General features: G+C 37.8%; 1 protein-coding gene across 1 annotated transcript in view; it reads right to left on the bottom strand.

Moving 5' to 3' along the window:
* Positions 1 to 26014, bottom strand: part of PLPP4 (phospholipid phosphatase 4) — a 212983-nt gene that overhangs the window by 95514 nt on the left and 91455 nt on the right. The window contains exons 3-5 of the mRNA XM_069099101.1: positions 25721 to 25811; positions 21074 to 21137; positions 19832 to 19956 (exon numbers count right to left, since the gene is read on the bottom strand). Coding sequence (XP_068955202.1) covers positions 19832 to 19956; positions 21074 to 21137; positions 25721 to 25811 — 280 coding nt within the window. The remainder of the gene's footprint in view (positions 1 to 19831; positions 19957 to 21073; positions 21138 to 25720; positions 25812 to 26014) is intronic.

Here is a 26014-nt window from a genome sequence, read left to right as displayed (position 1 = left end):
CCTTCCTTCCTTCCTTCCTTCCTTCCTTCCTTCCTTCCTTCCTTCCTCCCTCCCTTCCTTCCTTCCTTCCTTCCTTCCTTCCTTTCCTTCCTCAAAACCTTAAAGCCAGTTCACTCTGAAGCAATAAGGTCCCTGCCCAAGCTCCACTAAATGGTTGTATATTGGGCCTTCCTGCTTAGAGTGAATGTCAACAGCAACTGTTTCTCTTTACAAAAGCAAGTGTAAGGGTCTCCCCCTCCCAGCTTGATTTTTTTTCTCTTTTTCTAATTAAAGAGACTATCCATTGATTCACTTCTTAAAGAGGCCTATTCACATGAATGGGTGTTACTTCATTCTTAGTGAGTACCTGTACAGGCTTTAGCCTAAAAGGGCATTGTATCCTGGGTCATCTCCAGGTCACTAGATCCAGATAGCTCTGTAGGAGAAAGTGAGGCTGGTGACCTTGCACAGTCCTCCATCATTCAAATTCAAGTCAACTGCAAGTCATGTCATTATTTCCCTGATGCCACAGCCCTCTTCGAAAACAAAGGGCAAACATACACCATCGACAATTTAGAGAACATAGAGAGGAATGAGTTTAGATAATAAGGGGATTGGAAATCATGGCCTAAGGTTTTGTTGAAGGAATTGGAGAAAAGACTTGGGGGCAAATAATTGCTATCTTTAAATATGTGAAGAGTCTTTATGTGGAAGAAGGATTACCTATGAGACTTCAGCATCCTTTGGATGGGAGGTAAAGATGAAGACAGGGAAAGGAGAACTCAGTAACAAAATGAAAACAGCCAGAATCAACTCTCAAACAGGATGAGGCAAACTCACACAACACAGAGGACTGAGGGTAACTGTGGCTGACTCCAAAGATGCCCCCAAAAGCTAACTCTTTATAAAGTCAGAGATAAAACAACTCGTTTTGCTAGAAAACCATAAGTATTCCCAATGCCCCTTCAAAGATGCAAGTTCTATTCTCCACTGTACCCTTGTTGTAATGGGACCCTTTGGTCAGCACAGAAAGTACAGAAACTGAGCTAAAGGAACCTTGGAGCTCATTTTGCCCCACCTTTACCTAAAGCATGAATCTTCTCTACAGTATCTCTCACCCAGGCTCCACACAAAGATTCTAATAAAAGGGAGCTCACTCCTTAAACAGCACACTTCATTTTATTGTCGAGAAGGTCTTACTGTTGGAAAATCCTTCCTTATATTGAGCTGAAATTAATTCTTGTAACTTCCATCCATTGGTCTTAGTTCTATCCTTCTATACAAACTTGCCTATGACTCCTAAAGTTTCCTTGGCCTTAGGCAAAAGAAGAAATAGATTTCCTCACCTTTCTGTCCTCCTACCAGCCCCCACAAAAAAAAAAGATCCTTAATGTATGCCTGCCATCACAGTATTACTTATAATTAGCCTTTGGCTGATGGACTTTAATGAACAATTTCAAATCAGGGAATGAGGATGTTTTATGAGAAGTTGTTTTAGATGAGGAGTTTTAGAGAAGCCAGGGTAGACTTGTTTGGACCGAGGAAGAGTGAAAAGAGTAGAACAATTTATACTATAATAACAACATTGTAAAAATGAACAGTTTTGAAAGGCTTAAGAACTCTGATTGTCAGTGATCTGATTGTCAGTGATCAACCATTTTAGAGAACTCTTGATAAAGAGTGCTACCCTCCACCTGACAGGAAGATAATGAATGGATTAAGTATACAGAATGAACCACATTTTTTTTTCTGGTATGGACAACATAAGGATTTCTTTTGCTTACTATGTATATTTGTTTTGAGGGTTTTATTTTTTCCTTTTTTGATTCACTTGAAAAGAGGAATTAAGAGCAAGAAAAATAAAGGAAAAAGAAAGAAAGAAGAGAAAGACCTTATTATTGATTAATCCAATGAACTAATTGGACATGGCAACCCACCAGCATACCTGGTAAATGAGGTGGGCCAGCTATATTACTGAATCAATCAACCAACAAGCATTTATTGAATACCTACCATATTCCAGACACCATGTTAAATACTGGGGATAGAAAGAAAGAAAAAAGACAGTTTCTGTATCAAGGAGTTCACAGTCTAATTGGTGAAAACAACACACAAAACAACTATCTACAAGCAAGATCACATTCAGCACAAAGTGGAGATAATTAACAGGAGGAAGGCTAGCGTTAAGGGAGATGGAAAAGTTTCCTTTTAGAAGGTGGGATTTTAGCTGAGATTTGAAGGGAGGGGGTGGAAATGAGGAGGAAGAGAGTCACAGGCGTATGTTGGGGGTGGGGCAGCAAATGAGAATGCTTAGAATTGGGAGATTTAGTGTCTTGGGCAAGGAACAGCAAGGAGGCCCTTGTTATTGAACTGAAGAATGCAGGATATAAGAAGGCGGTATAAGGAGTAAGAAGACTGGAAAGGAAGAAATTATCCAGTTTATGGAGGGTTTAAAAGTCAAACAGAGGAGTTTCTATTTTATCATGGAGGTAACAAAGAAATAATGGTTTAATCCAAAATGGCCTCTGAATAGTTATCTCACATAGATCTATATGTACACCTCGAAGGTCATTTAATTTAACCCACTCATTTTACAGATGAGGAAACTGAGGTCCAAGGTGAAATCGTTTCCTTAAAGTCATGAATGTAGTAAGCATCAGAAGCAGGATTTGAAAACAGGCCTTTTACACCACAGGTATTGTTTTTATTCTACTCTGATACTTCCCTCTGTTGTACCACTGAGATGAAATTTTCATTCTGCTTTTATAAAAGGGAAGCATAGAGATGTATATGAACTGAAGTGAATGAGGCAAAAAAGCAGAGGTCATCTTCAGAAGACACATGAACAACATTACATTCTACTTGGTGTGTTTGTGTTTACCAGCAGACATTGTGTATCCTGGATCATACTGCTGACCCACCTCAGATCTTAGGCATGTAGAATATTCTAATTTGGAAATGACAAAAATCATCAGCTGCTGTCTCTACAATCCTTTCCAAGCCATCCTCTTTTGTCTGAGGCTTGGGACCTTAGGTTTAGCACTGGAAGGGAACTTAGAGGCCATCTATCACTAATCCCTCATTTTACAGATGAAGACCCTGAGTCTCAGAAAGGATCAGTGACTTTCGTAGGTTCACAAAGCTAAGTAAATATTATATAAGGACAGACTCTGAGTCTAATGCCTTCCCCTCTATGGCATGCTGCCCGTGTGAGAGATTAAGGGACCCTTGTTTTAGGAATTCGATGATGTTTTTAAATAGTTTTGCTAGTGGTTTTTTTCTCCTTTTGTTATATCATAACTCCTCCATTCTGGAAAGTCCCCTGGAAAATGCTATAATAAGAATAAATGTGTATATACACACACATTCAAAACCTGTGAAGTCCATAACAGACTCCTTTTTTCTTTTTTTTTTCCTGGTAGCTGCACAAAAACCATTTTAATTAGAATATTGGCTCAACAGGGAAGTATCTAACCCTCTACCCCCAAACTCCTCTTAGCAGACAGACAGTCCCTCTTATCTCTTGCTGCAGTCTTTCCAGCCGGGTCCTGATCTGGCATTGACCCCTATATAAACAGGAACAATTTGAGGCACAATGTTTCCTTTGCTATCAAAGTCCTTTGATTCTAGTGCCATACACAGGAATCTGTTTACCTCTAACCTGTTCTTGCAGACCTTCTCCCAGGTTTCTGTTAAATTGCCTGAATTCTGGATTACGTTATCAGCCTGAGTCTCAGATTCTATGCATCCATTCAGTTCTCCTCATTCTAACCCAGGACCTGAATCATCGACCCTGTTACTTGTCTTATCTCTGATCTAATGCATGTGCTTCCCCAACCCTGGAGCCTTTCCTTCAGCAGGTGGTGGATACCTGACATGTACAAATAGATTTTGCTCATGGCCTTGTTCAACTCATTAAAAACCCTAATGCAGCAAAGGGGAAACAGACCACATACACCTTTCGCATGAGCAGGGCTGGAGAGTCCACAATAGTTTCTATGAATGAGACTAATAAAAGCCACAATGACATCTCTGATGCACAAAACACACTTTATACTTCTAGTGAAAGGTTATTTATACCTCTAATGGAGGACCCCCTAATCTTCCTATGTCATGGACCCCCTTGGAAGCCTGGTCAAGCCTATAGATCCTTCTCAGAACAATGATTTTAAATACATAGAATCGGGGCGACCAGGTAGCGCAGCGAGTAAGGCCCAGCCCTAGTATCGGGATGACCTAGGGATCAAATCCAGGCTCAGACACTTAGCACCCACCCAGAAACACCTGGCCGTGTAACCTTGAGCAAGTTACTTAACCCCAATTGCTTAGGGGCGGCCAGGTGGCTCAGCGAGTAAGAGCACTGGCCCCAGTGTTGGGATGACCTGGGGATCAAATCCGGGCTCAGATACTTAGCACCACACCCAGAAATAACTGGCCACGTAACCCTGAGCAAGTTACTTAACCCCAATTGCTTTTAAAAAAATACATAGAATCATGAAAGAAATCACTTACAATGAAAGAGTTGTACATTTATTTTTTAAAGTTCACAAATCCCAGGTCAAGAATCCCCATTCTAGTGAGATGAGGAGGAACGAAAGAATTAAATATAATACAGAATTTATGTGGGAAACTTGGGAACTGAAGCATCCTTGGATGAGAAATTGGTCCAACAATGAAGTATCTAATTGCCTGGCAATCTTCAACGTGTGCACCAATAATCTAACAGGGCTTACAGTAATTGTGCATTAGTGCTTTCATTTATGTGTCACTATGTGAAAAGCTTTTAGGGCTAATTACTCAGCAGCACTTCATGTGTTAAGAGAGCTAGCTGGCATCCCTGAAGGAAGCTAGGCTTGCCTTTCCTCTTGCTGCCTCTTGCTGATGCCACTGGTTTTGGCTTCGTAGGGACAGGTCCCTAAAGGGCATTCTTCCCTTTCTTTCTGGGAGAGGCATTGAGTTCACAGATTGCCTCTGCCAGGCACAGTCTATTCCAAATCAACTGTGATTCCCAAAACGCCTCTTTAATATTTTAGGACAGGGCCTCCTAGACTGTGCCTTCAGGACCCCTCTTTACATCTAGCAAGTGACTCTATAAATTGCCTTGGTCCCGAAGAAAGATAGCTGAGCTACAACTTGTCTCTAGCCTTTTTTTAACAGCTGCCCAATAAGCAGTTATGACAAGATGAAGGAGACTGCATGTTATGATTATTAGACATCCACACTTCATGGAACAGGATGCCTTTCTTCCTTTCAACTTACGCCTTGGCTATAACTTAAAAGTTTTTCAGTGGGGCCAAGAAACCACAGTTCTCTATCTCTGGGTGGCCCATCTAGGCTTTCTTTTCCACTCTCTCCATAGTCTTGCTAGGAAGCATTCGGCATAGTTGTTGAAAAAGATGTCCCAGAAATTAATGACCAAATTGATCTTCTTCTTCCCAGCTGAAAACTAGCAGACAAGAACACCTGGCTAAGTCTATTATTCTTAGCTATTTACAAAGACTTCACTGAAAGGAAGGTTACTTAGGGGTAAACATTTTTTCTCAAGAACAATTTAATGGTTTGTTATATTTTTGTCTTGAAAATTTACAGTAGGACAATTTACTGTTGAGAAACGTTTTCCAAGTTGCTTTGCTGGCTCATTTTGCATCCCTGGTGCTTAACACAATGCCTGGAACAGAGTAGGTGCTTAATAAATGTTTGATTGATTAATTGTTCTTTTGATAGTTCTCAATACCATCCCAGCCTCCCAGCCACAGCCAAACAGTTGCAAGATCTTGAGTGTATAATACATACAGTTCTGTACTTAGAGTCAATATAATACATGAAACACAGGAAGGAGATTTTGAATTGATAGAAAATAAATAGATGAATGAAACTATTACAAGCCTCTATAGCAATGAACATAAAATGTATCCCTTTATTAACAATGCAATGAATGAATTCCTCTAAATGTGGGGAATAAACTGGCTTCATGGATATGTAGCACATGGAGATGCTGCATCAGAAGCCACCATGTTCTATTATGTGTTAGGAGATTAAATTTTATTTAGTCCTTTCTGTTGCTAAAACAGTAGTAAGCAACGAGACTTTTCTACTTCCTTCTAGAACCTGAACCAAAGACTTGGAAAGGACCTTATGAAGACAGGTTAGTATATTCCCATGACTTCCACTTGGCCTGCAGCGAAGTCATGTTAGATAGATAGAATTTTTCTTACTCTCTAAAATCTCTGGAGGAAGGGAATTCTCAACTAATTCTAGAAGGCATAGAAGTCAATCCAAGTATTTGACAATTATGTATCAGTCACTATAATATGTGCTAGGGAAAGCAAAGACAAAAGTGAGATAGTCCCTACCCTCAAGGAGCTTACCTTCTACTAGAGTCAGGGGCATATATAAATTTCACACACAAGCAAATATGGAATGTGTGTGTGTGTGTGTGTGAAAAAATGCACATTGATTTGAATGAGAGGGGAGAGAAAGGGCTTCTGGAAGGATGAGTGGTACATGAGACTGTACTTGAAGGATGCTGGGAATATAAAAGGCAAAGCTGAGGAGGAGGCAGAGCATTCCAGGCAAATCTGATGTACAGAGCCAAGAAATAATGTCATGTACAGGGAATGGCTTCGTAAGCCTATATGGGGGGAATTCAGAGGGTTTAATAGGGAACAATATGTAATCAATATAGAAAGAACTCCCTGTAAAGGGCTAAAATGACAAGCAAAAGAGTTTTAATTTTATCTTAAAGGCAATGGAGAATAAAAAGTCTGTTGAGCAGTGGGTGTCACCACCAGACATGAATTGTAGAAATGTCTATTTGGTAGCTGTGAGATAGAAGATGGATAGGGTGAAAAATGGATAGGAGAGAGAGGAGAGTAGATACAAGGATCACAATGTGGAAGTGACTGTAAGCCTATTCTCTAGAGTGGAAAGCAAGTGGCTTGGGAAGGGCAGATGACTCTATGAGTACAGTGTGTCCTTTGTTCACATGGACATTCAGGTGGAAAAGGTAACATCAGATAAAGAATCTGTACCCAAAACAGGTCTATTATACATTAATATGAAGGATTTAGGACAAGGAGGTCAGTTAGGTGATGGATTTGTTTAAGAAAATGAATGTTCCATTTTGGATGAAGATAAGAGTTGATGTATTAGAAAATAAAATGAAAGAAGGTAGAGTAATTATTGATTACCATGGCTGCTACATCTTCTCTGAATGATAGTTTCATAGTTTTTGTGCCCCAAAAAGAGAATTCTTTATTATAGAAAAGATTTGAAAGCAGAGGATATTGTGTAAAGAAACTAGACGGTAATGTTTGGTGTGAAGTTGTTCTTTTTTTTTAATGAAGAATCCACAGATTCTTATAAGAACAAAATAGTATGCCCAGCAAGAAATGGGAAGAACTAGAGGATAATTTAGATTAGATGATGAAATAGATTGAGGATTAGATCAAAAACAATAACTGAATCTTGGGAGAAAAGCGCAGAATTTCAAGGCCTTCTACATGATGTTAATAGGGTTTTTTAAAAAATATTTCTCTTCCTATGCAAAAGAAATTAAAATGACTTATAACAAACTTTATTATTATAGACTATATTGTATAGTCAGTAGAAAATATATAAGGTTGTATCATGTATTTATTTTTTCTCTATTTGAAAATTTAAAAACCCCAAATATAATGCATAATGTATTATGAATTAAAAAAAAAGTTTTCAGAATACTCAACATTTTCATTTAATTTTCTTAGCTGGCAAAGAAAGATAAAATTTGAGACAAGAGGTAGAAATCTTTAAAGCTTGATTTAATGTAAAAGAAAATTAAGGTTGGGAATGATTGTTGTCTTAATATAAATAAAAGAAAATTTAAGGATAATTCTATAAACATGAAAATGGAGGCTATGGCAATAGTCCAAGTGAGAGGTGAGAAGATTCTGAAGTAGAGTGGTCTTTGTGTGAGTAGACAGAAGGAGACGGAAATGAAAAAATGTTAAAGGGAGGGATCAGTAAGACTTAGCTATTCAAAAGGCAGACTAAGAGTGAAGAGTTTAGGATGATTAAATTATGAACTTGGGGGAATGTAAGAATAGTGGGACATTTGACATAAATGTCAAAAATAAGGAAATTAAGAGGAGAATTTGGTTTATTGGAAAAGATAATGAATTCTGTTTTGAACATGCTGAGTTTGAGATGCTAAAGATATGTCTAGTGATTGATAACCAGAAAAAGTTGGAGCTGTGGGGCTTGGAGTTCAGGAGGAAGATTTGTGCTAAATGTATATATCTGAGAGATCATATGTATGGAGATAACAATTGAACTCATAGGAAATAATGACCTCCCCTTGTGAGGGTACAGAGAGAAAAGAGTAGTGGGCTCGGGTTCCAGCCCTTGCTTGAGTATGCTACCACAAAGGGCATCCTTATGAAGGATGGTATGGAAAGAGAAGGGCCCACAAAAGTAGAGACTAAGAAACTATAACAACATCTTAGATAGAGAGTAATATAAGCCTGAACTAAGATTGCCATCACTTGAATTGGGGATATAAAAATGTTATGAAGAAAGAATTCAAAAAGTAATGACAAATAATAGAATGTGGCTGGCAAGTGAGAGGAAAGAGCCAAGGATAATTATGATGTTACAAACCCAGATGATCAAGGGATGAGTGTCCTTGAAACAGAGAATTGTTGCATAGGGACAAGTTTAGGTGAGAAGACGCATGATTTTTGATTTGTGTTTGAGAAGCCAATGGGTCATACAGGAGGAGATTTCTAAGAGGAGACTAGTAATGTGGGACCAGAGTTCAGAATATTAGAACTAGAAGGGGCCTGAGAAATCATATCCTACAGCTCCCTCATTTAATAAAAATCAGTAAGGCTCAGAAATATGAAACAATTTGATTAAGGTCATCTGACTAATTAGGAGAAGAACCAGGACTAGACCAAAACTCTCTGGATTACTATCTAGTGTTCTTTTCAAGGATACCACCTGACTCCTATAGATAATGTTGCATCAGAAGAGTGATAGCTTGATAGCTTTTAATACTCATGGAATATTAGGTAGAATAAAATAAATGTAGGTAAAAATCAATTCTTAATCATTTAAAACTGTAAAATCTTCAAGGGTAGTAGCTATATCTTCTACTTCCTTATCCCCTAGAGTTCCTAATAGGAGTAGCTGTACTGAAGGTTAATCAAATCCACAGACTAATAATGAAAAGAAATATCTCATATAGACTAAAGATGAGTTCTGTCTGGTTACAGAATGCACTTTATAATTTTGCTTCAGAAGACTTATCTTTCCAATTATGCTTGGCTATGGCTAATAGTCAAACTTTGGGAAGTTATTTCTGAAATTTGCCATACTACATGAGTATTCTAGCCTAGAATTAAATGCTTTCTATGAATAACCTTCGTGCAAATAATTCATGTGTGAGTCTGAAGTCTATCCAATATGCATTTAAGCACTAGGAAAAGGCAATAGAACACATCAAATTTAATTATATGCATTAAAAATGTTAGCTTCAGGAAAAGAGCCCATATCAGCATGGATCTCTAAGTCAGAAGGCATAATTGATGTAGTGAAAAGTCATGATGGGAACCCATGCTGCACTGGTTGACTTTTGCTGTTCTATCTGTGCTTCCATATTTTATGTCATTTCATTTCTTCATGTACCCTCAGGGAAAACAGAGAGGGGTACATTTTAAAAATAAAGACCTTTCTCAGCCCTCTATTCTCTAATCATCTAGATTACAAGTGGTAATTACAGGCAGTAATGAGTGAACTTGAAGTGAGGAAGAATTATAATATTGATTATGATTAGGATGAGAGGGTACATAGAGATAGATGATAGAATTAGAATAGAATGATTAGATGATAGGTCAATAGATGATAGATAGATAGATAGATAGATAGATAGATAGATAGATAGATAGATAGATAGATAGATAGATAGACACACATATATATAGGCATCCATATAGATATAGCCATATAATCTCTGTGATTGCTTAGCTACAATTTTTAATATTCGATTGTCCAATTTTTATAAGAATTTAGAGATCATCTGAAGCATTATATGTGTCACAGAAACAAAATTAATAAAGAAATAGCATATATCTTTTGCCATGACTAAGATCTGCAAGTAAAATTAATCACAATGAAATAGACAAGGCAAGAGACTTCCAAGAAAATAAACTTTGACTTAATTTTCTCACCTTTCTTTTACAAAAGTTAAATAATAAAAAGCTTTAGGAAGAACATTATATAAATGTTCCATCTTATCCCATTTTATGAACCAAGTAAATAAAAGCTTCTTAAGCACCTGCTATATAAAAGACATCATGCAGGTGCATAGGTTAAAAAGGCAAAAATAAAGTAGTCACTGAACTCAAGTGACTTACATTCTACGAGAATCTGAACCTGAGACTTGGATAACAGATCAAGTTCAACAAACAATAGTAAACTTCTTCCAAAAATGTTATCTTTAAAGTCTCTTCTATCTCTTCTGTTCTGTGCTTTAATCACCTGTAATAGAATACAATATTCAATCATACCCATGACCAGATGATATTCTCCGAGATCGCTTGAAATCACTGAGTCTTTCAGGTTTTTGTGTTATTTTTATGGGCTCTTCATTAAGGATTTGAAGGACGGAGCAAAGTGACTGATAACTTCCTCTGAGGTGAGCCCTTTCTGAATAAAATTTCTCTTTTAAATGTCAGGCACATTAATCACCAAGTACAGAATGCAAGTGAGAGGCAACATGGGGTCTGCCTTAAAGTAAGATGGGTTCAAGCCTTGCCTATGGCACATACTGGGGAACTATGGGCAAACTACTTAATTAACTTCTCAGTTCCATGTGACTTTTTAAGATTATAAATTATGGAGGAGCATCTCTTCTGATGGAGGAAGTTTACACAGTGGTAGTTCTCTAAATCAACAAAATTGCAGGTCCAGATGTGTATCACTTCCTCTCAACAAAAGGGATTTGTCCACTTACTGGACGAAGGAATATTGTATGTTCCTGCCTGGTAAGAACAATAATAATGTTATACCCATACACACATATGTGTGTTGTATATAAGCATATACACACATATGTATATGTATTTGTATATGTATATATATATATATATATTACAACTCAAAGTACTTTTACATATATTTTCTTATTTGATATAGTGAAAAGGGGAGATTTGGTTATGAACTAAAGAGAATACTATGGAAATAAAGTGATCTCAGGCAAATGTTCATCAATCTGCCTTTTTAAATTGGTGCACTATGTTCTCAAGGGCCCCAAGGTGCCCAGGGAATTTTGTACTCTATCCATTTCTCCCATTAAGTGATGAAACTAGATACAAAAAAAGTTCCTTTAGCTTCCCCTCCATGTTTTCTAACTCAAACCCATTCTGGATCACTCCAAGAACCAGTGATTTCTAATGTCAAATATTCATGATTCATGGAATTGAAATCTTTATTACTGGCATAAATGATGCCCAGAGATTATTTTTAAAATTGGAATCTAGATCCACTTCAACCCTGATAGAAAAACAAGCTGTCTCATTTGAGAGACCTCCTTCCAGATTTTATCTTCAGTTCTGTCACTAGACACTTGGCCTAATGAGGACGCTCACTTCTACCTACTCTATCTCCAAGGCCCTCTGATGTCTGATGCAATCATGAAAGGGAACAAGAGGCATTTGGCCGATGGTACTTTAGGTGAAGATGGTCAAAAAATCAGACAGCATTGATTTTTAAAATAACAATCATACAACTGAACTCTCTGGATATGCTTTGTTTATGAAATAATCATTATTTGACATGACTGTCAAAATAATTCTCATCACCTGATGAGGGTGAGAAATCCATTCTGGGCAATTGCAATTTTACATCCAGAAATTTGCTCGGGGCCTGAAAATTCCATATGCTTGGCAACCACCAACCAAACATATCGCTTAATTATCTCTCTATTTTCTTTTAAAATTTCTCCTGTGGGCAATTGTTATTCTATACACTTCCCCCATTTCATTCAAGGCATACTTCAATAGAGAGTTTGATAAATTGTACCCATGATGTGTTAGCATTTATTATCACATATCAATTCAGTGCAGATAAAATGTTGTATGTAGTTGGGGCTATACATTTGTAGAGATGGGTATCCATTTTCCCTATTATTTTAATTTCTGCCGGATAGTTGTCTATTATGCACATCAGCAAACTGCTTAAAACTTAAAAACTTAGGGAGTTGCCTAGGGCCAATGATTTGCCAAAAGTCCCACAGCTAATATATGTAAGAAGCAAGACTTGAACCCAGGCCTTCCTGACTCTAAGTTGTTCTTATATCCATGCCATATGTCTGACTCATGCATCTGACTAGATTCAGTTATCGTTCTTTACACATTTTGTGATACTTGATGACACTTACCCTTCTTGAAAGTCAATCAAATGTAAAGACAATCTTTGAAAAAATAGTTCACCTTTCAAAGGGCCTTTTATTTAAGCTCTTATGAGAGCCCCTTACCTATGACCTTTCACAGTGGTGAGCCAATGGGACACTAAGAGAAATCATGTGTTCTTTAATATAGTGAGGTTTGCCTTCTATTATACTTGTAGCACTGGTCACCTAAAACACCAAGTACCACAGCAAAAGTGGCCATGGGCAAGCCTGTGTACCATGAGTGTTTTATTGTTTCCAAGATTCTGCTGTTTTGAGCACTTTGGTAGAACGCGCTTTGGATGCTGATGGCAGATGGAGCAACATAAGCCTGTTTTCAAAAGAAATAGATTTCTTAAAAAGAGAAGTTATTTAGCTCACAGTGGTATGTTTACATGACATTGCCACTCAAGTCACACACACTGAGAAGCAAAGGATGAAAACAACTCTTAATCCTCCTATCAGTTGTGGTGGGAAATAAAAAAACGAACCACTCAGGGTGGCTAGGTGGCACAGCCAATAGAGCACTGGCCCTGGAGTCAGGAGGACCTGAGTTCAAATCCAACCTCAGACACTTAACACTTACTAGCTAGGTGACCTTGGGCAAGTCACTTAACCGCAACTGCCCTGCCCTACCCCCTCCAAAAAGGAAAAAAAAAAGAACCACTGGTTGCTTTGCAAAAAGTATACAAAGTAGATATTATCAAGACCTATTATCTAACTTTTATGAAATGGCAAAGAAAACACAAACACATATATACATATGTGTGTATACACATATATACACACATACATGGGATCTCCAGTGTACAGTGGAAGGCCCAGGAGGATCCTGCCACTGCCAAAATAAGTATTTTCAGCAGGAAAATACTTATTAACTATTTCTGAAGTATCACCAGTTGAAGGCAGGAATAGTTTCTGTTAATTTTTTTATCTATCATAGATCAAATGCCCAGCAAAACATTTAACAGTATGACTGAATGGGTAGACTTGCCAGAAAGAAAATGCTTTAGTGGTTGTGTGTGTATGTGTGTGTGTCTGTGTGTGCGTCTGTGTGTGCATGTCCATGTGTGCATGTGCACACACATGTATTTATATAAAGCCTTTGTCTGACATTACTAAGTGTGACTTTTCATATCTCTTCAATGGAACCTTGACATCACTTTACTTATACTTCAGATCTATATTTTTTCTTAAGTTCTGATGTAACAGAAGACACCAAATTTTAAAGAGGTCATCTCAACTGCCATTCTGAATGAAGTTGCTGCCCAAGTCTTTTGTGGTGGGCTTTGCTTCTGTTGCCTTTTTTAACCAAGACTTGGCAGATGCACAGGTCATAGGTTTAGAACCAGCAGTAACTGCAGAGGCCACCGAATCTACCATTCATTAGACAGATGAGAAAAGTGAGACTCAGAGATTAAATGGCCAGTCACACAACTACCAAGTGTCTTAGGAGGGATTTGAACTTACGTCTTTCTGACTTCAGTCCAGCACTCTTAACTATGTTAGATTATAGCCTAGAGAAGAGTCACATATGTTAACCTCAAAGGTGAGGGACAGGAGAGGAGGGTAAGTGTAAGAACACAGAAGACTACTGTTCAAAGACCTTCCGATTCCATCAACATTCAAATTATGCCAATAGAATACAAATGAAATTATTACTATGTAGTCAAGGTTTCCTATGTCAGTTATTTTCATTTTAACCATAACAGTTTAAAAATGTGACTTCATAGAGGGAAAAATTCAGAAATTTTATAGAACCACACAATTTTAAAATTGGAAGACTTGAAAGAGAAAAAAATAATAATAATTCATAATAACATCAACAACAACAACAAACTGACCAATTAATAAAACATCCTCTGCTTGGACACCTCAAATGAGGGAGGACATGTTTTCTTCTGAGGCAGCCCTAAAAACTCTAATCGTTAGGAAGGCTTTCTCCCCAACATCAAGCCAAAATTAGTCTCTTTCCAATTCCCACCCTTTGCTCCTGGTTCTGTCCTTGGGGATCCCATGAAACAAGCCTAATCTGTCCTCTATATTACAGTCCTCATATACTGGAAGAAAGTGATCATGTATCCCAAATATTTTCCCTTTACCAGGCCAAGCATCCCCACCTCCACCATCTTAAGAGGTCAGTACCTGGAGATGCTTCACCATTCTGGTCACTCTGGCTCAATGCTTCACACTTCAACCTTTATAAAATGTGATACCACTGAGTGTGGGGCATATACCTATAATACTTGCTGTTTATGAGACTAAGGCTTGTCATATATTTGAGTTTGGGAGTTAAGAGCTACTATATGGATAGAGCTGATCAGATGCCCATGATAAATCTGGCACCAAAATGGTGAGCCTCTAGGAGCAAAGGTCCACCAGACTTCCTAAGGAGAGGAGAATCAGCCCAGATCAGAAATGGAAAAGATCAAAGTTCCTGTGACAATCAACAGTGGTATTTGATCCATGAGTGGCCACTGTACTTCTAGCCTGGGTAAGTGCTTGGTATACGAGAGAAGGGAAGGACCAGGAAGGAAAAGGAAAGGAAAGATGTGTCTGACTGCAGAAGAAAATAGCAGGACTATTATCTCCTCATTCCTAGAAATTCTGCCTTTCTTGATATAAGACCAATTACAAATGAATAATCTATTTTTAACATACATCACAATATTTAGGAATGACAGAAATCCCAAGATGACCATTCAATGCTACACTGGTCATACAATATGTGTTATTTGTCACACTTACAGCCAGTGGAGATAAAACAGATGCCTAAATGAAGCAGTGTATTATCTCTGCATCTTTCTTGAAGCAGATGCCAAATCCTTCAGCCTTGTATTTTAATATACAATGTATAAGCCTTATATAGTCTAGAATTTACATCACAGTAAGAAGGAAAATGGAGCATTCTACAAGGTAGTAAAGTATTCTTTTAAATTTCTATAGACTATACATTTTGGAGGGATTTAATTATTTATAATCCTGAAATTCTATACAAAACTAAATACACAATTAAGGTGAACAAAGCTGAACATTTTTTCAATTAATGAATCACTCTAATTAACAAAGTGGAAAGGTTACAGAAATGGACAACCAAAAAGTTAAAAGGCCTCCATTCCATGAATATGAGGATTAGTTGGTCAAATTCTCTAAATCTTGAGGGGGGTGGAGTCAAGATGGTGGAGTAGAAGCAGGATCTCCTCATGGCTCCAGCTTCCACCTTCCCCAATCCATGTAAAAGGGAACTCTAAGCAAATTTTAAGGCTGCAGAACCCACAAAATGACACAGAGAAACTAACCTCTTGCTGAGGACAGCCTGCCCAGCCCCACTCTGATGTTTTAGCCCCAGGGCGACCAGCCGGGGTGGAGGGACTCCAAATCACCAGCACCTGTGGCGGTTTCCAGAATTATCAACACATAGATGCTAAGGACAAAGTAAGAGGTCAGTGCAGTGTGGGCTTTGGGACCCAGTAGTTGGGAGTGCATCAGCTTTTGCCCCCAGGGCGAGAAGCCACTGAGAAGCTCAGCACAGCCAGCGCCATGATGCAACTTCAGTTCCTGGCCTGTAGAGTGTAGGGGGACCAAGCAACCAGTTTGAGGGGTAATCGCTCTTGTTTTAACCTGCTTGGGTCTGGATTGCAGTCTAGGGTGGAGATTCTGGAGTGTGTGACCAGCTTGCCAGAGCATGTGGAGGCTTCAGCAAGGGCACCCAACTAACACCTCTGGCAGCTGAGAAAACCCCAGAGTTTGGGATGAAAGCTCCCCTGTCTGGTGGCAGAGTCCTACTGTGGCAAAAAGCCCAGGGGTCAAGTGACTGAGGGGCGACATGACCAGGCAAAGAAAACAAAGCAAACAGAAGAATCCAAAATTAGACTCCTCTTTTGGGGACAAAAAGGAGCAAAGCATGGAACAGGAGGAAGACAGTGAAGTCAGAACTCCTGCACCAAAAGCTTCAAAGTAAAACACGAGCTGGTTATAGGACATAGAGGACCTTAAGAAGCAGATAAGAGAAGCAGAGGAAAAATTGGGAAGAGAAATGAGAACGATGCAATAAAATTATGAAATGAGAACCAACAACCTGACTGAGGAAAATCACACTTTAAAAATCAGACTAACTCAATTGGCAAAAGAGGCTCAAAAAGGCAATGAGGAGAGGAATGCCTTAAAAAGCTGAACTTGCCAGAAGGAAAAAGAAGCTCAAAAGCTCAATGAGGAGAATCATTCCCTCAGATTTAGAATGGAGCAAAGGGAAGCTAGTGACTTTATGAGAAATCAAGATGATGTTAAACAGATCCAAACAAATGAAAGAAGAGACAGCAATGTGAAATATCTCATGGGAAAAACCACTGACCTGGAAAATAGATCCAGGAGAGATAATTTAAAAATTATTGGACTACCTGAAAGCCATGATCAAAGAAAGAACATAGAAATCATCCTCCAAGAAATTCTCAAGGAAAATTGCCTTGATGTTTTAGAATCAGAGGGCAAAATAGAGGTTGAAAGCATCCACCAATCACCTCCTGAAAAAGATCCCCAAAAGAAAACTTCTAGGAATATTATAGCCAGGTTCTGGAATTCCAAGCAGCCAGGAAGAAATAATTTGAATATTGTGGAAACACAATAAGGATAACACAGGATCTGGTAGCTTCTACATTGAGGGATGAAAGGGCCTGGAATATGATATTCCAGAGGGCAGAGGATCTGGGATTAAAACCAAGAATCACCTACCCAGAAAAAGTGAGTATCATGTTTCAGGGGAAAATATGGTCATTTAGTGGAATAGAGGACTTTCAAGCATTCTTAATGAAAAAAACAGAGTTGAATATTAAATTTGACATTCAGATACAAGAAGCAAGAGAAGCTTGAGAAGGTAAAAAGGGAAAAGAAATCATAAGCCACTTATCAAAGTTGAACTATTAACATTCCTACATGGAAAAACGATAATTGTAACTGATGAAACTTTTCTCAGTATCAAAATAGTTGAAGGGAATAGAAAGATATATATATATATATATATATATGTATGTATCAGAGGGTATACGGGTATATCAATACTTATGTGAATGTGTATATATATGTTTTAGAGGTATTGTAGCAGCAAGCACCCCAGCGTCCCCAGGGTGGCTGCCAGCACAGGTTCTGGGATCTGCTTTGATAAAGGAAAGCAACTCAAAATGAGTTAACAAGCTTACTTTAATCAGTCAAACATGTATCGTTTACCTAGTTCAGGGGAAAGAGGTCAACACCCCGAACTTCAGAATATACAGACAGAATTATCAAGACAGAAACAGATCAAGTAGACAGCTTTCCAAACTGTCCAACCATTACATCCATACCAAATCAACATCTGGGTTTCAACATCTGGGTTTTTCAAAGCTGGGGGCTCTGGACAACGGCTTCCCAGAATCCAGATTAAATCACAGAACACTTCTAAAAGTGAGCCCCAAAACAAAGCTACACATCAGGGCTTATATAGCCTTCTCCTGGCTCAGAGAATGTAACAACCTTATTGACTCACTGGCCAATCAAGAAGTATCTACTGAAAAACAAGCCTCCCACCCCAGGCTTCAGGTGCACTTTAGCCTGCAGCAGGGAAGATCTTTAAAATTTACATTCCCATTACAGGTATACACAGATAGAAGGCACAGGACCAAGTTAATAGGAAGGGGTGATACTTAAAAGGTAAAATTAAGAGGTGAGAGAGGAATATAATGAGAGGAGATGGAGAGAGAATGGGGTAAACTATCTCATATAGAAGAGGCAAAGGAAAAATGGTTACAATGGAGTGGAAGAATAGGAAGGCAAAAGGGAATGGGTCAAACTTATTCTCATTGAATTTGGCTTGGGGAGGGAATGACATACACACTAAATAGGGTATCTCACCCTATAGAAGAATAGGGGGAAGGGGAGGAGAGGGGGCATGATGGAAGGGAGGGCAGGCTGGGGAGGAGGGAAGTTGGAAGCACTCACTTTTGAACAGGGACGGGATCAAAGCAGAGAATAGAACAAGTGGGAGGTGGGATAGGAGGGAGGGAAATATAGTCAGTCTTTTACAATATATCTTCTATGTTAATGTTTTGCATTAGCTACACATGTACAACCTATACTGAACTGCTTATCTTCCCAGTAAGGGTGGGTGATGAGAGGAAGGGAATGAATCTGGAATTCAAAGTTTTAAAATCAAATGTTTAAAATTATATATATATATACATACATACATATATACTATTATTAACACTATTTTACATGTAATTTGGAAATAAATATACAGGCACTGGGGCATAGAGATCCACCATGCCCTACAGGGAAAGTCGAAAGGGGTATGGGAGACGATATGGGAGAGAGCAGATTGGAGGAGGGGAATATCCTGTGGGACTGCTATTTTGGGCGGTGGGTAGGTGAAAACGGGGAGAAAATTTGTAACTCAAAATGTGGCGGAAATTAATGGTGTAAATCAGAAGTTAATAAAGCATTTGAAAAATGAAAAAAAAAAAGAAACTCGTTCTTATAACAATGGGAATGGGAAACAGTAACCAATGTGTGATACTAAGAACAAGTCAGTGTGATACTGAGAACAAGCCTAGCTTCAGGTTTTCTTTACTGCCATTTGTTAATGCTTAGGATTGTTTGTGTTAACCTAGTGCTTATAAGCACACAATCATTTTGCTTCCAAATGTTAAATATGGCTGGAATTATCAACTAATTGTGATGTTCCTCAATCTAGGTATGACGAGAGATCCTGGTTTGTGAATAGTTGTTGTCTCAGTGACAGTGGAGATCAGAAGAAATCACAACCAGGATGTTCCTTCATCTCTGAGGAAGGATATATTGCATGTTCTCTGTTACCCATACTACGCAGGTCCTTATTAGCAAGGTTCAAATTTCATTTCAGGAAACATGATTCAAATCAAAACCTATCATAGAGAACGATATGTTTTTTAGATACTGACAATTCTAAGTACCTAGTATTCCAGGGTCAATCACTGCTTTCTAGTATTATATAGAAAGTTTATTCTTTAAGAACTAGCCTCAGCTTGAAAGAAGGAACCATTAATCTGCACAGTGGAGAATGTGTTGAAGGAATAAGCTTGAGAACATGATAAACTATTATTGTTCTGAAAATTACTAAGACCTTAGGCTAGCATCCTGAAATGTTCAAGGTACATTACTCTCAGCTGGTACAGGTGGTGCACAAAACTTGCAAAGTATTTTCCTTAGGTTGGTTCCCTCCAATCACATATCTTTCAACAAACTTGATTGATCTGCAAGGGCTTCTGACAAGGTAGTTAGGGTTAACTGTCCTTTGCTTTCCGATAAAAAAATAAAAATTCTTTTCACCACAAGTTCTTTATAGATTCATCAGGAAACATGAGCAGAGGGACGAAGTAAAGCAAAAGTGATAAGGTCACAGGTAAGTTAACTTACAGGAAGAGTGGATGCTGGGAAAGCTCTTTCGGCCCTCAGACACCAGATCAGGATCACCTGTGCAGTGCATTTCAGAGTTCATTACTCCATCTGGAAAGCAGCGGTAAAAGAAATCGGGACGAGGTCTACAAAAAACACCATGGATATTTTAAATATGAAAAACTGACATAATAAATATGCCTCCTACCCACACCCCTGCCATCCTCCCTTTTCCCTCCCCACCCCACCCCCAAAAAACTGATGCTTAAATCCCCTATGCCAGTAAAAAAAACAGCGAGGCTTTTTTGTATCACTATGGATTATTCTCCCTACATAGTCCTATAGTTAAATTGCTGTTTTCCACATACAAGATGTGGGGTAGGTTGAAAATGTGTTGTATTAATGATAGCTAAGCTCCTCACAGCCCTATAGGGTCCTAGACTCTACATCTTGTTTAACTTCCTGTACTTCCTAGGGATACTAAATCTTATTCAACCTGACTGAGAGAGCCCCGAGTATCCTAGAGTGTCTTCTGTTCTGGCTTGGGGACTGATGGTGAAATTCTCCAGTTACCTGATTCAAAGATTTTTTCACCCTTAATTGGCTGTATAGATGAGTTTTGCTGTTTATAACTTTTCTAAATAAAAACTTTAAGCAAACAGAAAAAAATCCATTTTTTTTGTTTAAAGGGAGGGATAGCAAACTACAGAATGCAACAGAAAACTCCAATCCCCAATCTATCCCAACCAGCATGGAGGGCCAAAACAAGCAATCAAGTTGATATCTAGTGAGAGCCAAAGTAGGCCTTTGCCTGCCCAAACAGAGGACCTCAGCTTACAAGAGACTTATAAGGGTGTAAAAGGATTTACCTGCATAGCCACTCTATCAAATATAGTAGAAGGAACTGTTTGAATATTTTATTCAAAGTATACTACAAAGGGATTTGCCCCAAGTATCTGGGAAGGATTTTCTTAGGCTAAGCAGCCTTCATGCCTCAGTGGAAAACTATAGATTGTTAGATCTCCTAAAAATTAAAAGGAATCTGCAGACTGCCACAAAAAGTCTTACCAAATAAATGACTATTGAACTGAATTGCCAAGGATTGGGCCCCAGATGGTCTCTTCTTTAGGTTAAGACAAAACCTACAGGCCTTTTCCCATCCAATGCATTCTGATCAAAGATTAAGCTGTGATGCCATTACACAAGTTTGCCCTACATCTCCTCAATATTTAAAGTCACTGTTTTCAACATTTCAGGACTTACCTTCCAACTATTAATTTAATAGTATTTGTGCAGACTCCATTCAGAGCTAGAGCCAAGGAAACCGCTACAAAACAAAACCAAACAGACAGAAAAATAACAACCTGGCTAAGAATGAGCAAAAAAAGAGTAACTGTTAGTTCACTATTATTTAACTGATGGCCTTAGAACTGGGAGGCAAATTAATTCCCCCAGGGATAGAGAAAGAAAAACTCTTGATTTTTAAATATTATTATTTTGCCAATTTAAAGGAAAAGTTCAGGGCATATTAAGATGGAGGAAGGATTCTCTCTTTTAGATTTGACTAATGGAAATGAAATACTATTAGGACCAAATATTGGTATATATCTAATCAAATTCCCTGTCCTTTCAGTTCAAAATTTCCTATTCTCACTCACCTAGAATCCTCAGATCCATAACCCATCTTTCACTGCTTGGCTTGATTAAAACTGACTAAAGCAGCATATTTGTGGTTCTTTTTATTGGTAGCAAGACATATTCCTTGTTATTTTCCCCTGGGAACCTTCAGAGGCATAATTCCAAACTGGGCCAAACAGTAGCTGCAATGCCACTTCAGAATGTACCACTGGCCCCTTGCTACTATCTCATTGCTGATCATGTCATCATACTCCATCATCACCACTGCTACTATGATTTGGCCATCTGTTACCCACCCATCTCTTTGCCTCTGCAAAGAAAAACAATACAGAAGACAGGTTTTGGATGTCAAAACATCTTGCCTGTGTGATTCCTTTTTTACATAAAATAGAAAGAATTTTATTCAAACATACTGCAAAGGGATTTCCCCCAAGTGACTCAGAAGGATTTTTATTAGACTAACAATATATATTCTGAAGGATTCTACAGGCATGATTGAGAGAACTTTCACCTTCAGTGACATCTCAAAACAATACCTCTCGTGCCCTCTCCATTATTTGGAGGGAATGTACAAAAGGTCCAGTTAGTAAGACTAATTTTATTAAAAATCAAATACCTTTGATAAGTATTACAACATATATATTTATATGTTGAATAACAAAGATTGTGAGCCATCATTTTCCTAAGGCAAGTATTAATTCTTAAAGACTCTGTGAAGTTTGTTCAATGAAAATATGGTTCAGTCCACCGTGAAACAGAGCTTAGCTTGTAGGGGGAGGAGAGGAGATGGAAGCACAATTTAGAAAGACATAAAACTAGTCTGCTACAGTGAAGCAGGGAATGTCACTTCATGGATGGAATTCTCTTTAAGTTGAGAAGTATGGAGGTAAGAAAGACAATTAACAAAGCCAAGACTAGTGAATTAAAGTCAACAGATGGAGAACTTGGGAGGGACAAATTAAACTAGTACATTCACCAAAGGAAAATAAATAGTCCAAGTATCAGATGATTAGTTGCTGTGAAAGTGTCTGAGAGGGAGGTAGAGGTAGAGGTAGAGGTTGTTTGGGCTCAGGAGTAAAACGTGAGTCAGCAATGTAGATATGCTGTCAAAAAACTGAGCAGGCAACTGGGGACACATAAATAGGATTGGTGTAGAAACTGAGACAATTTTTTTATTATTCAGCACTGCACAGACTCCTACTAAACAAAAGATCTCTTTTCTCTTCACTATGCTGAAAGCACAGTTAAAGAGGCCAGGGAGCTGGGAGACAGAATTCTTTGTGTCTGTTGCCTCCATTTTCTCCCTTTTAATCAGAATATCAGCATGATATTTACATTTGTTCTCCCAGTATGGATTCCTGAGGTCTCCTTGCATGACTGTGGCCTTTTCCTGTCAAGAAAACCATTGTGTTTTCCTTACTATGCTTTGATTCTGCCACATACCTAGCACCACAGATTTCATGGGTGCAAGATGAAGATGGCACAAAATAAATGTTGATGGGCATCATGGATATCCGGAGTGAACCTATTCACTGTGCATATCCTCTAATATCATGGGTTTAGGTGGCCTTTTCCTGCAAAGGGCTCTCCTTGTGAATAGTTATTAGCTGCCCTTTTCTGGACAATATGACAAAATTCACCAACCATTAAGCTAACCAAAATCAGTCCCAAATGCTTTTTTCTTACAGGTGATAGTGGAACACTGGAGTAGAGATGCCTACTGGAGGTGGAATAAATCTCTAGATGCTAATTTGCTGTCCTAGAAAGCAATTAATATTTTTGCCTGTGTGACACAATCTAGGTTGGCTTGAAATAGAAGGTTCTTTGATTTTGAAAGAATGGTCATGCTATGATTAGTCCTCCAAAGTGGAAATAAGCCAGAAAAATTCCCTACTAGAGATTACTTTGTTCTTGTTAGTTAACAATGATTTAGTTCTTAAAGACTAATTTTAATCTCTTAACAGTAATACCAGTTAGAGGAAAGGGAATGACTCATGAACCAATTTAAAATCAACATAAAAAGATTTACATGGTAAGCTTATCCTTTGGATTTGGCCAACAGTCACCTATGAGAAGGTTACTTGTATTGTAGGAAAGTTAGTGCAATATATATAACTTGTATCAAATTTCTTACCATCTTAAGAAGAGGGATAGGAAGGGGGGGAAGGAGAAGATTTGGAACTCAAAATTTTATTTTAAAATGAATAGTAGAAATTGTCTTTATATGTAATTGGAAAAAATAAAATGCTATTAAAATTATTTAAATCATAAAAATGTTAGTGTGGGACTTTTATTTTCATATTGCTTCATTATTTATACTGATTAGATAAACTACACTCTAACTCTTACTCTTTGAAAATCAGCTCCATTCAGTTAAAAACTTTACAAAAAAATTCCACGGTGATCCTACAAGGCAGATATAAACTCTGTTCCAAACATTTGTGGGCTAGGGCAAAGTCTACTAAACCATGAAAAAGCATATTAAATGGGTCAATTCTCATTCAGAGAATTTTTAAAGTTAAAATTACAAATTTAATCAGAAAACCCAATGTACAGAACCATATGAGCCTCTTTAGGGAGATTGTAGCATATTTGTTTGCTTTATACATGTATATATCTGTAGGTATAGCTTTCTCTTATCTTAAAAATGAAGAGATGAGAACTAGGCATAGAGCAAAGTTCTGAATCATTTTTATAGAACAAGTTTCTATTTAGTCAGGGAAACAGAATATGCAATAATATAGCCTACTGTTTTAACATATAGTATATAGTGTTCAATTCTAAAGTGTCAGGCTATGGGAGATTTAGTTACAAGTGAAAGGTCTAGGGAAAGTAACTATGAGGTACTTACTGCCATATGAACACCCCAGCTCCAAAGGGAGGCAATGAATTGCAAGCATAACCATAAAAGGCAAAAAGAAAGTAAGTCTTTTAAAATAATAGTGTGTCTTTAGATTTGAGAACCCAGGGAACAATGTGTTGTTGGCAGAAGGAGGGTTAGTAAATCTAATGGGGGCACTAAGCAGTATATCCCTGAGGCCCCAATAAGTTCAAGTCATGACCCCACACATAGACATTTTCTGGTTATCCAGGAATGGGTATGACCAATTCCATGCCTAGACACTGACCTACAAGGTGTTTTTGTCTCCCCTGAGGTTATGACCCTGTTTATCAAAGAGTAATAGAAACATAGCAGGGAACTTATCATGGAAACCATAATTAAACCCAAATACTCAAATGACATAAATATTCTCTTGTAATTGTTTTCTTTTTTTAATTATATATATATATGTATGTATGTATGTATATATATATATATAACATTACAAAATATGATTTGAGGAATGATTAGGATTAATTACTGAACAATGGATCAGTTTCCAAATGGTAAATTAGATTCAGTTGCCTTGACTGATGAAAATAACTAGAACACTGTAGACACAAATGGGTTTAGCTTGATAATTTAAACCAAAAAAAATAACTATTTCCAAATTCAATCAAATGCTCAAAAGTTCACTAGTAATGGCAAAAACAAGGGCATGTGATGCAAAAATTGTCCAACTGTTTGTGTGGTCAGGGCCTAAGGCAAATAAGCAGCTAAAATACAGTTCCTTACAAATAACAGATATTTAATAAATGTTTATGGATTAAATATATTCATGGAGAACACATGAAACTTAAGTTCTTAGAACTTTTCCTTAATAAGTAAAGATAACCCCCCCCCAAAAAAAAACTGTGAGCATTTTTGATAGGAGAAGTGATAAAGAGGGGAAGGCATAGAAGAGGTTAAGAGGTTTTAGTTTTATTTGTTGTTGCTTTTTAATCTTCTCAAACACCTATTTTATCATGAGATAATGGGTATTAGTCTATAATTGGCTTCTACTTTCTCCAAAATGGATACTATTAGCCACATCTGTGGAGAGGATAAACAATGGATGTACTTCAATAACAAAGCCGCCTAATAACATTTTCCTTGTTGCAAAGGATGATTTTTGCCTAAAAACATGATAATCCACTGCCTGCACATGAACAAAATTTGGTCCTCATATGTTTGGTGAAATGAACAGTATTAAAAAATGAGGACAGAAAATATTCACAGTTACCAAGTGGCCACCCATTAGACAGAGAAAATAGGCATCTTGTTAATCTGATATTTTACTGGACCAGGAAAAAGACTCAGCTGTGTGTATGTATTTTGAGATTCTTCATACTTAATAATGATCTAATTGATTTCTGTTTCTTCATTGAAAGTACAGACAGTTCATACTTTACCTAAAAAGGCCTCTTTAATTTCAGTCTTGTCAGTTCTCCGGATGATTTTCACCACAAAAATGACTGCCAGGGGTGTGAGAAAAGAGATTGCCTGCAAGAAATTACAAATAATCACTCAGATAAAAACATCAGGTTTACTGTCAGAAGAGCTGATTTGCCATTATTCCCAGTTAACTTCATTAGACTGACCAGATGAATGATCTTTATTGAACTAGTGACCTCAAACAAAGTAAGATGCTTTAGAGCCATACACAGAGCATTATGCAGACTTAAAAAAAGTGTAAGCCTAATTGT

This window comes from Petaurus breviceps, unplaced genomic scaffold (assembly GCF_028583685.1).
Source record: "Petaurus breviceps papuanus isolate PSGF00001 unplaced genomic scaffold, PetGlider_PUasm1.0 37, whole genome shotgun sequence".
Taxonomy (NCBI): domain Eukaryota; kingdom Metazoa; phylum Chordata; class Mammalia; order Diprotodontia; family Petauridae; genus Petaurus; species Petaurus breviceps.
This window is presented reverse-complemented; position numbering and strand designations above follow the sequence as displayed.